Source organism: Centroberyx gerrardi, chromosome 22 (assembly GCF_048128805.1).
Source record: "Centroberyx gerrardi isolate f3 chromosome 22, fCenGer3.hap1.cur.20231027, whole genome shotgun sequence".
NCBI lineage: Eukaryota > Metazoa > Chordata > Actinopteri > Beryciformes > Berycidae > Centroberyx > Centroberyx gerrardi.
In genome coordinates, this window is record NC_136018.1 from 15264622 (window position 1) to 15277739 (window position 13118).

The 13118-nt window shown below is 41.0% G+C and overlaps 1 protein-coding gene across 1 annotated transcript in view; it reads right to left on the minus strand.

The window, feature by feature from the left end:
- The window catches only part of ctnnd2a (catenin (cadherin-associated protein), delta 2a), a 248375-nt gene extending 240525 nt beyond the window's left edge, over nucleotides 1-7850 (minus strand). The window contains exon 1 of the mRNA XM_078291542.1: nucleotides 7722-7850. Within this exon, the coding sequence (XP_078147668.1) occupies nucleotides 7722-7850 (129 nt within the window). The remainder of the gene's footprint in view (nucleotides 1-7721) is intronic.
- Between the last annotated feature and the right edge of the window lie 5268 nt (nucleotides 7851-13118).

Below are 13118 nucleotides of genomic sequence, written 5' to 3' on the forward strand. Positions count from 1 at the left end.
GATATATGATGTGCGTCTCAGGGACATATTGAATCATGTAGCAATTTATCTGTAAAAAGATAGGTTTGAATAGGTTTGAATAATTTCAAATTCAAAATATGGTGTGTGTGTGTGTGTGCGTGTGTGTGTGTGTGTGTGTGTGTGTGTGTGTATGTGTGTGTGTGTGTATGCTTGTATTCTGCATGCATAGGGGTGTGTGGGAAGTAGTTTCCATAACCAATTATTATGTCATCAATGCTCAGAGGTTTAAATGAATGATTAGGATAAATCTAAAAATAAATCACAGAATGCAGCAACAACAATAATTCCTTGTACATCTGTGCATGTTATGGTATCGTGATAAACTCTGCGGGCATACCATTTAAACAACTATTCAAATATTTCTACCCTGAATTATGTGAAAATGTCAAAGCAATCAGAATGCTCTTTTCACTCATTTCCAGAGAAAAGCAATGTCTATTTGTTGGAAGCAATACTTAACACTACAGTCTAACTAAAGTCCAAGGTGCTAAAATTATGTCTTCCAAAATAAAAATCCCTCCCTGTCTGCGATGACCTCACCCGGGTGATTATCTAACCAATTCCAACAGGCTAAAATGTCACATGACTTAATCCTTCACAGCAATTATGACATTGCCGTCGGCTTCCCAAATGACTCAGCGTCTGATAGCTTAGCTTCATTGTTTCCCACCCTATTACTATATAGCCTTGAAGAATCGTGGAAAAATCTGTGTCCCCGCAAAATGTCTTATCGGAAAAAAATTATGACTTGTTAAAAATTGGTATGTGTATATATTTTTTTAAATTTCACAAAATGCCCCTGTGCCAGGCCCAAAAATGTAATGGAACTGAATCAAACACATGTAAATGGTGCTTTTTCCAGCACAGCCTGCATGTTTTATCACAGCTGGGAGTCTATTATTTCCGGGTTAGGGAGGGAAAATACACGTTTGAAGAGCAGCACTCAAAATGGCAAGGAATGGTAAAAAAACAGCCAGAGCCATCTCCAACAATAACTATTAACTACTAATCAAATAACCCACTTGAAAGACAGACCTCATTTCATTCCATTCAAAAGAAATGACAATGAGCGTCTTACCCCACAAAGCTGCAGTCATGCCTTAGGTCTGCTCCTCCAAGCCACCTCAGGAAACCTCACACACTGGGTCTTAAATAGGCCTAAAAACAGTTCTCTATGGAGAGGCATTTTTTGGTAACTGCTCAACAGCTTACCACCGTTTTTACCCCTACTGCTTTCCATTTTCCTGTTGTGTTTTTCTTGCTCTGAAACATTTTTACTGTCCCATAGCACAAAATAACCATAACATATCAGCGCTGGGTTGATATGATTGATCAATACTGTGCTGAAATTTCTGGCTGTCAAAAACTCCCTATCCTCATCAACCACACATACGGCCAAAAAAGCAAATGACAACAGAAATGACAGAATTATTATTATTACAATATTTTGTGATGTATTACTTCTTCATGTTTCTGTTGGATCTCTGCTCTAATTACTAAGCTTACTCGTCTCTATTGTGAAACTGTGACCTTGTTATTTTTGGCCATTACAGGCCACGATAAGCTGTGCCAGAGGACTGTCAATGTTTTTGCAATTCCATGGTCGGCGATACAGGTCGATACAAGTCACAGACTACTAATGCCCCAATAATTGAGGTTTTTCTTGAAGCACTTTGATTTAAAATAAAAATGTGTTATAACAAGAATAATAACCGAGCTTTTAGATGTCCAAGTTGACATCTAAAGCTGAGGATGAGGCTACTTTTAAAGAGATAATCCACAAGATTCTTATTTTTCTTGAGTTTGGTGATCATTGCTGTGGTGTTTTGCACTGCATTTCCCAGCACTCACTTCGCAACAGTGTGGCCAGTATTCGGCGTTACTGGAGTGGCAGCCGCTCCCAAACCCCCAAACAAACAAGCATGGGCTGTTCTACTGAGACTAGTGAAGCGGCTACAAATAACGGATTGGCAGAATTTCAACATCTACACTATATAGACACATCACACGTTTTATAAAAGAGTAATTAATCTGTTTCTTTTTCCTGTGATTTTCTGTCGATGACGTTTGGGTTTCTGCAGGTGGCGCTCTTTGCTTTGTCTGTTACGTCATGGTGGCTATCACTGTTCATGCTAACGACCCAGTTCTTCTATTTATTTACTCCAAATAAAGCATTGTTGCTGCTTCCGTAAACGTGAAATGCATCACTTCCTGAGCAGCAGAGGATTTTTCTCTTGAAGGTCCTACACGGTATAGTGAGTGTTTAGAACAGCAAATGTAAAAGCTTTCCGGAACTGGTTATGAGTTGAATCACTATTTTACAGTATCAATCAGTGATAAAGAGCAACAAAGTGGACATTTACATGCATAAAAAAAGTTGTGGATTATTACTTTAACAAGAAATGAGGTTAAATAGTCATTGCTGATTCCAGGCATCAAAAAAGCAGCCAAATGAAAATATGCAGCACATTGATAGATTGTGGAGCAGATCAGCACTGGTAAAATTGGTCTCTGTGGAGTTTTCTTGAGGCAGGTTGAGGCATGATGCAACATAGTGCAAAGCATCTTGGGCAATTCAAATTAATAGAACTGTAGCAGTAGAAAGGCTGTTAAATATGAAACATTAAAATTGCAGTTAGCCAGTTGACATTCATCTGAGAGTGTGGAGATTTTGCATGCAGCAGATTTCCTGTCAGGCTCAGTGACTTCCGTTCAATTTGGCCAGAAGCTTCACTCCTGTGGAAGAATTATTGGACTTAGATAAGTGTAACCCACAGAGGACAATCCACAAATATTTGACTATCCACAAACGTTTTTGCATGCAAAATTTTGCTTTGAAAATGTGCTCAAATGGCAACAATAACAACATTAATTTGTAAACTTGGATACATTTGTATTTTACATTTTTATTTTAAATGACAATGCGTTTACTCGGGGTTAATTGATTTTCTTTTTTTTTTTTTAAATAGACAGGAACTCTGGACACAAATTATGTAAAGCTTAGATTCCTCCACCATGAAAGGATTATGTGACAAAAGCACAAATTCCACACGGCATTTTCAACTGTTCGACGCGTAAAAAAGGTTAGCTAATGCTTAAGTTTTCGCAACTAAAACAGGATTGAGAAGGATTGACTTACGGCACAAAGGAGAGGCCTCAACTAAAACAGGACTGTTACGCAAACTGTTAAGCAAAGCTCCTTTACTAGCTAAACCTAGTTGTAAATGAAACATTCGCCAGCAATATATATATTTTTTTGTCACACACAGATTAGCCACTGCACTCGCAAAGCTATGCTACACCTGACTGATCAACTGACTAACCTGAATTTGGCTCCTGATGAACATGTATTGCGCCATGGGAAAAATAACTTCCATCCTTACACAAGTTTATTCCAGTTCCATTATTCAATCTGACTCAATATTCACTAAGGGACTCAAGGGTTCGTCATCAAGTTTCAAATTCTATTGGTAGCAGCTTTAAGGTTAGGCAACTAAAACAATTTGGCTAAGGTTAGCATAAGGTTTTGATCACGGTTAAAACTTATGCAACAACATGAAAACTTCACTAGCAGTAGAAAACTTCCACCACCCTGACTACAACACTTTCACCGTGCTATTTCACCGTCAAACTACTGTCAGTTTCTAGTCATGTCTCCTTCTCATAATCCCTTAATGATGGAAAAACATATTTATCTCCCTTTTCATGCATGGAGCGCATTATTTGCATTTTAAGACGTCTCCTTTCATGAAATTTCAGGAGACCAGGCTCATGCATTTATAGTCTATTAGTGTGTACATACTGTATGTGTGTATGTATGTCTGTATCTTTGCATGCTTGCATAGGTGTGTGTGAAGGGACGCGCCAGACAGATATGACAGCTACTGATACGAAAACATATTAACCTCCTGGGCAACAGTGCTGGGAAATAATTTCACTGATATGAACATATAACATGTCATTGTTACTACAACCATCGGCCGGCCAAACAAACACACACACACACACACACACACACACAAGCAGACAGATGGCGTTTTCTAAATGGAGGCTAAGCCATGTGTGTATCCTCGCAGGGACAGCCACGGTGGAGAGAGGTGTGTGTTAGGCATGATGATGTGCCGCAGTGGGAGAGGGCCTGCTGGGTTACTGGAGCAACATGCACACGTGCGCCCACACACACACACACACACACACACACACACACACACATACACTCACACACACATAGGCATACACACCTGGACAGAGACTGTCAGTGTGAGACAGAGAGAGGGTGTGACAGTTACATTTAGGCTTACCTTTGATCATACATCTTACATCCATCGATTTACACGCTTGCACATACAAAACATGCAAACACACACACACACACACACACACACACACACACACCCTGTGGTTCTGGGTAGAGATCAGTGAAGAGTATGTTCTATATTTAAGATGTGCTGATAGGATGCAAATAGATCACAAAATACCACATAACTGAATAGTGCACACCATCCATTATGATTTCTGTGTGTGTGCGTGTGTGTGTGTGTGTGTGTGTGTGTCAAGTGTGTCTCTGTGTGCGTACATGTGTGGCACGTGTGTAAATGTATTATTCATGAAAAACCATGGTGTTGTTTACAAATTGTTAAACGCCTCTTCCTTTGCATCTATTTGTCTTGGTGACATATGACAACAGGACCTCACATACACTGCAAAGGGAGTGCTGACATACTGTGTGTGAAAAAACCCATTTCCCATTTATACAAATCACCCTGCCATATTATGGTGATTATCATTTTCACATTAGTGTTTTTTAAACTTAAATTATGCAGAGAAGGGTTTTGCTGAGCGTGAATGCTGTTTTTCAGCACTTCCCTTCAGCACTCCCTACTTCCCGCTTCCATAGTTACACACATTCATACCTGAGAGCTGCCCGGTACAACCACAGTTTTCTACTGACGGCCACTGATCAGCTCCACTAGAGCAGTTGAGGGTTAAATGTCTTGCTCAAGGACATCAACAGTAGCTTTTGAGGGAGCGGGATTTACTTTCCCTTCAGCTAAACCTTGAAGCTACTGGCATCATTTTATACTGTACGATATATACAATAGTAATTCCTCATCTATAAATAATTCTGAAGGCAATAGATTCAGGTGGGTGCCTAGAGATGGTGTGTTGGTTGAGACATGTACCTCTGGTTCCACATGTACTCCAGCTGAACTCTCTCTCCTGTGTTTCCCCTTCCTTAACACCCTCTCAGTTTTCCTACTGTCTCAGTAAAGTGAAGAATGAGAATGGACTGTCCAGTGTACTTTTTTTTTAACAGCATACATTTACCTTCAACTCCGACAACCCCAGTTCAATCCCAGCTCTTACCAAAAAGTTTTCTTATTTAGAGTTTTTCTTATTTCACCATGACTCAAGCCTTACCCTAACCAAATTGTTTTAGTTGCCTAATCTTAAAGCTGCTACCAGTAGAATTTGAAACTTGAAGACCTTGCGACCACTTGAGTCCCTTAGTGAATATTGAATCAGATTGAATACTGGAACCAGAATACAGCATACAGTGTAACACACCATTCAAATGGCTTCATTAAACTGATGTTGTTACACTGTTCTAAGTACATTATGTATTTGAGAGATTTTCATCAAGTACCTACACAATACTGTGTACTTACAATATTTTTCCATAGGTTAGTACACAGGTTAATACACTGGAATAAGGCCATTTTAAAGTAATCTCCCTTTGTCACAAAATGCAGCGGTCGCTATTGTAGAAGTCTCCCACCGTGCATCTATCCTGCATTAGCACTCCAGCAGCCACTGCAGCCTACTCCTTCCAAAGTGCTGCTATGTACAGCTGATTAGGCTTATTGTAACACAAAACTCATGTCGCTCAAAAAACCTGATTGCCAGAGCATTCCCCATGCTTTCTGATGACTGAACAGAGAACTCATTTTGAATTTTAAAAAAAATGTTTTCCTCAGGGGAGAAGTATCAGAGCAGTAGCACTGGAGAAAAAATACATCAAACTTCAACAATGGCTATATTTCTGTGATGTATTCCATGTTGGATAACTTCTGTACATTTGGTCTCCCACTATGGGGGGCTGCCGGTTCAAATCTGGCCCACTGCATGGATCTGACTAAACCCTGCACGCTTCAATGCCTCAGTAATGTCAGAGCACTGAGAGGTTTTCTGATGGGGGAAAAAACCCTCACAAATGAACACCATTCGAAAGAAAAAAAATGCTTAAATTGCCATCAGCATTTGTCCTTCACCCAGTAAGGGTAAATGGAATATTTTGTGGTATTAAATTAAGGAGAACTTCAGAGTAGATAGGCAAAATGATAAATCTATGTTGTATCGCGCCCCCTGATGAGCTAAATCTAAATGAGACAGTATTCCATTACACAAAGGAATAAGTCCAAGGCTAAACACAAATCACCCAATGCAATTAGTGTGAACTTGAGGGGCTTTTTTTCAGAGGAGTTTGGGACTCAAAATGTCTTTTCATACCAGAGGCAAGCATTGTGTGTGTGGGCGGGGACCTTCACTGAAGTATAAAGTAAAGAAGCTCACAGAAAAATATACTGACTTTATATTGTGCATGCTTACACACACACACTCACACACACGCCCAACAGTATCTCCAAGGCTATCGATTGTAAAAGTGACATTTCTCTACCAAACTCCCACTCACGTAGAATTGTATTAATCAAACCCACAGCGCTCTCTCTCCCTCTGTCCGTCTCTGTTCCTTTTGTTTTATCTCTCTCTCTCTCTCCTTCTCAGTATTGCATGCTGTCTCAGCAGCCTCCACTGGAAAATATACTGTTATGAACTGATAAGGTCCTGCACCCATCTGGACCCCCTGTACCTCCTCCGCTTACCTCTCCTCACCCACCCACCCTCCCTCCCATCCTCCCTTCCTTCTCTCCCCTCTCTCCATCATCCTTTCCTACCCATCCTTCCTCTCTGCCATTATCCTCTCCTCCCATCAAGCTCTCCCTTTAACACCCAGCCCAGCGGCTCTTCTTTCCCTCCCATCCTGCCTCCATCGCTCCTATTCTCTCATCCTCCCTTACCCCTCCCTCTCTTCCATGTGTCCATCCCATTCTCGCATGCTCCCTGCCATGCTGTATCACCTCCGTTTCTCCCCTCCCCCCAGTCATCCAACTAACCTGACAACAGGCAGTATCACGGCCCTGCCTGTCCCCTAGCAGCACTGCAGCTACCTTCCAACGCTCCCCGTTGAGTAATTGCCTTGATTTTAATGACTTTTTCAATTATGTCTACTTGGCTACAGCTCTTGCCCCGTAATCTCCATCATTTCCATCCATTACGCTCTCGCTTTCCCTTGGCACCCATCAATCTCGGGCTTCTTTTAAACACTTTAAAGCGGTGGAGTGCCTGTTCCTCCGAATAACAGTGACAACCTTCTGACCTGCCTCGAAACAAGCTGTTCAAGGGCTACGAGGGATGAGAGAGAGAGAGAGAGAGAGAGAGAGAGAGAGAGAGAGAGAGAGAGAGAGAGAGAGAACAAACTGCCTATGCCTGTGTTTGCTATCAAAGACAAATACAATAGAGGTTGGCCAAAGTTAAGTTTGTGAAATATATTTATACACAGACACACATGCAAAAAAACAAAAACAACAAAAAAACTCACGCATGTACACACACCCACAGGCACATGGGAGAGCGCCTACCTGCTCTTTAACAGAAGCGAGGATGGAGGAGGTTGTCTCTGTCTCAGATCCGTCTCCGTTGGAGGCAGGCATCACAGGGGGTACCATGGCCCCCTTCTCCTGCTCCGCAGGCTGCTCTGGCACCGGCATCGCTCCTACACACAGACAATAAACGATTGGTAACCACCTTACAGGTTAAAAAGTACATCAACTATGGAGATAAAGAGGGGACTAAGAGTAGACCAAATCAAAGTACAAACTCCCATCATCCAGTTGGAAATTAAACAAAGCCTACACTTAATTGAAGTGATCTATTTGCTTGTTTAGAGGGAGGCCACTGTAGACCGGCCCTGCAGCCTTGCATCTATGCAGGATTATCCAATCAATTCCACTTGGAGCTGGAGGAATAGAGTAGCAGCAGTTTAACTTGTGACTTCTCCAACGGCATCTGTATCAGCTGGTCCATTTTTGGCATGCACCATCAGTCATGTGGGCAGAGCAACATGTGTCAGACATAAAGCTAACTGCATGCTTTTACTCAAGTTACCTTTTAAAATTTCCCAAAAAGTAATCAAAGAATGATACACCAACAGTTGCAAGATTTTGCTGGATGAAAAATAAAACACTATGCATCCAAGCAGGAGGGACAGCAATGTTTACCTCTCAGATGTGCAGTCACAGCCACTTGAATCATCATGCATATTAGGTATTGTACACCAAGAAACACCAAAAACAATCTAAAAATTTCAGGGACATGCAGCTCCCTGGCACAATCCACTACAGTGTGCTGGCTGTGAATTTTCTAATTCAAGTTCTGTTCCAAAATCATAACCTGAATGTCATTCAATTTCATCATCCCATATCTCTAAACTGTAGAGAATCCAGTCTGTAAAAGTCAACCATTCATCATTTTGTCATCGACAAGGATTTATAAGTTACCTATTATCCTATAAAAGTACAACACTTTTGTGCTATCAGTCATGCCGTAAGAGAAGTTTCAAATGGGTGATATTTCAATACTTCAGTTATTGTGTATATAAAGGTTAAATGAATGAATTAAACATTATCATCATCTGTATGTCCTCCCTTCTATTCCCCTGCATCAATGAGTGAGTAATCACTAAACGGCACAGAAAATTCCACTGCCAGTCATGTGCCCAACAACTCAGAAACACCTCAAGACATTGTGGGTAGTTGCATGTGGCATATGAATGAGCACAAAAACCTACACCCTATTTACAAACAGCAATTAGCCTGCAACACACATGCACACACACACACACACACACACACACACACACACACACACACACATGTACACCTCTCACCTGTGTTGTGTCAGTGCCAATGTGTCACTACACAAATAGGGGTTCCTTGTAGACTTGTTAAAATGCGACACCCCACTTATCATGATTTTAATTAGTTTATACAGGATACAGGAAAGCGATGCTAGTCTCTATCCGACAGTGGAGAGGAAAGAGATTGATGCTCTCTTAACTATTCATTTGAAAAAAAAAAAAAAAGCATAACGTTAGGGTCTTCATCAAACAGCACCTTTCCAACTCTAATGAAGTATCAGTCTCTCATGGCCAGATCTTTCTTCTCTTTTTGCTGCATTTCATCTTAAAACCTGAATACACTGGAAGCTATAATTGACGCATCATTTGACATTTCTAAAGTGACCCATCTATGGCGCACTGCAAGCGGCAAGATTTTAATTGCCAGAAGCACTGGCACCTTTATTTCAACATAACAACATGTAACGTTACTGGATATTTAGACCAGCTAGAGACTATATACAGTAGTCTCCATATTTTGTCCATATATCTTAACAATTAGGCTGTCTTGCTACTAGCTTAATTAACCGCTTAATTTTCAGTCATGTACAGGGTGATTTTATATTTCACTAATTAGCTTTTCCTCATGCATGACTTGGCTACCTGTATCCAATGAGACCACACTGATAAATATACACACCATGTCTTTCTGCCTCAAAATACTGTAGGTCATTGGTCACTGCGTTTCCAGATACCTCATAAAAACACACAGTCCTTTTAGTCGTTGCTGAAGCGCCAAATTCGAACAAAAGTTGGGAGAAGAAGCATCAAGGTGGTTTGACATGCCACGTGACACTTCAAGTACTAGCTGAAAAGTGCATGTCTGGCATTTCCAACGTGTTTCTGACTGTCCAGTGGTAATAAAGGCAGAATAAAACTATCCAAAAAAGTATAATTTGTATTTCTTCAAACTATAGTTATCTTAGACAGTATTGAATTACCTGTATACCCATGTGCAATTCAGACATGCTGGGTGAAATGACTGGAAGATATTTACTCCGTCACTGACTGTAACATTCATTGTAATTGCTTTTAATCGACATTGAAACCTCCTTTGCCTCTTTCCTGTGTGAGCGCAGAGTACAGACAGAAGAGGGAGAGAGTCAGAGAAATCTGAAGAAATTGGTCTGTGAGTTTTAAAGAGAGAGAAGAGACCATAGGGACTGGATTTTGTCAATACAGCGGCCTCGACTTCAGTAAAAGACTAAATAATGAACTGATGGAGAGTGGGACTAGATAATGGAGTCTCTTACTTTACCATTTGCTATTCTGTTACTCTTGTCCTCTGACATTTAACACTTGATGCGGAGATCATGTGAGAACCAAATGTGTACTAGACTTGGTTACAGCATGCCTACATGTAGCTCAATGAAATCACCCACTCACTCACTCACTCACTCACTCACTCACTCACTCACTCACTCACTCACTCACTCACTCACTCACTCACACAAACAAACATACACACACTGGTATATGTGCACATCTGCGTTGTAGGTTATGAGTTACATAACATTTAGTCATAGAGTTTATTTATATTTTACCATTTTAGGCAGGTTAATTGAGAACAAGTCTTTATTTACAATGATAATGCGGGCACACAGTCATATTGAGAGCCAATCCGACAGACGCTGAGAGTAAGTGAGCCATTGGCGTCAAATAGCCAGCAAGAGTCAATCAGTTTACAGAGAGACAGTAAACAAGTCAGTCAGGATCCAGACAACCTGCAAATCAAACATCCAGTCAGTGTTTCAGCCAGCTAGCTAGCCAGCAGACAGACAGCGGGCCAGACAGGGTGGTGTCGGTAAATAAAAGATGTTAGCGAGATGGCCTGCAGATGGTTATTTTCACTCTCACTGACAAACACCACTTCTGTGTCTGGCATCTCCCCTCCTGAGTGGAGATGAGTCATCAGAGTTTGGCTCCTGAGCAGCGAGAACCCCAGCAAAGACCATATTACACCAGCTGGCTGGCTGCCGCATTTCTCTTGAATGAGACAGCCAAATGTGCAAGTCAGTGGGCAGAGGAGAGACTCACCTCGCCCGATTTATTGCGGAGCCCTGCAAGTGTTTCCTACCTGTCTGAGAGCGAACAGTTAGCACCTCTGGCAATTAACAGGAACCCTGACCTGCCATGTTCTGAACCAAAACAGAATGTACCTGACCAATAATTCAATCTGTGGTTCCTCTGGAATTAATTTGTGCAGTGATAGTTGGGCGGAATTTTTGGTTTCGGTTTCACGTCCATCCCAGTTTTGGTTCTAGGAGTAAAACCTACATTATTTTGACAAAAGCACAAATACTGGTGTATACTGGTTTGTACGTTTGGTGGAAAAATTAGGTTACAGTGATTTGTTAATTTCACATTTGAACTTTGAATTTGAGCTTTACCATCAAAATTTGTGGTGGTAGTTTTATAGTTTTATTACTGTGGTGGCCCACTAATGCTGAATAAATATTGAACTTAAAGAAATACTGATTCAATGACACCTTCCAAGAGGCCGTTTTCAATGTAGCACTGAGGGACAGTGCTTTGAGGAAATGACTCACCAGATTTGGGCTCTTGAGAGCCTGAACTTGAATGTTCAGGACAAGGGACATTTATAGGTAGCAAATCCAATTACAGTCAGTAAGCAGAGTTTTTCACTGATTTTGATTAGTGCATTTCCAGAATTCAAAGACTGAACCAGTCTTGAGAAGTTCTCGACGCAGTAGTAATGCAATTTTTTGAGTCTTTGCATACAGCTATACACATCATTGTGTATCATTATGTTCTGAGGAAGCCAGTGATCATCCATGGAGGAGGCACAAAACCTTTGTGATTAGTGCCCAGACAGGTGCTGTGTTCAGAAAATTGCAAAGTTGGCTCACAGTATATTGGCTGCTAAAGAGATAAACCCAGTACCAACACATTTGCCATCAAATGTCACAATACTCCACCTCCCCAATATTCTTCCCAGGCTATTGTCGACGGGCACAGTTAAGCTGCTATTGAATAGATGTGTTGTGTCCTGCAGGATACAATGTAACAGGAACCTCAGCTTAGAGGAGGCTTTTGTAGCTCAGGGGACACATTTAATTGCAGCGCATTCTGGCTGATTTGAGTTGTGTGCAGCTTCCTGTTGAACTGGGGAGGAGTGATGGCCTGACATTTCATTTGGCTCAGGCCCAGATAAGACATGAAAAGCTCAGACAAAGCCTCCAGTTTCTGACAGCACAGGAGAGGCCCTGGCGTTTAGCAGAAGTACCCTGGAGAGCCAAAGTGTAAACAACACAAAAGGCCTCCCAACAGAAAGCCTTCCTGCACATCACAGTTTTAAAGTTCTACTTCAGTAATCTCTCTCTTCACAAGTTTCAATGGGCAGAGGAGACAGCCAAAAAGACAGTCAGGAAGTCCAACTATTCAACTCGTCACACCTTATGGGTACATCTCTTCCATTTAGGTTCAACTACAACTGAACCAGAGAGACCCATGGACATTACAGTGCATCCATACATAGGCTACATTCTATATGTGTAAACCGAGATTATTTTGCTTGTTTGCCCACCCATATCTCTGCTTGCCTCACATAAAACTGTTATGTCTCTGTATTCCTGCAATCTACCCATCAATCCATCCATTATGAATCTAACGTATCTAACTTCCATTCATTTGTGTCTGTATCATTCTCTGTGTTGTATTCTGGACCAGAGGGTTATTTTACTATATATATAGTGTATACTGTATATAGTAGTTTCTTTTTCACAGTGGTGTATACTGTTTAATATGTGCTGTTTGAGTGTATCAGTAAGTATCAGTTCTTTCTGTTGGCCTGTAAAACAACCTTAGGATGACAATGGAAAGAAGTCATGTAAAGTAATTGTAAATAATTTGCATCCTGATAATTATAATGCTGTGTTGGGAAAATGCATTTTAAATTAAAAAAATAAAGCAAATACACTTGATCAATCTGTTAATAAAATTAGTCTGTTGATAAAATCTGTGAGCAGCAGTAATGTTGGTTGAGGTCTGGAGGGTTTTTGGGTTGAACGTAGGGAAATGCATGAACGTAAGGAGTGCCAGCATGTTTAGTCTATTTCAA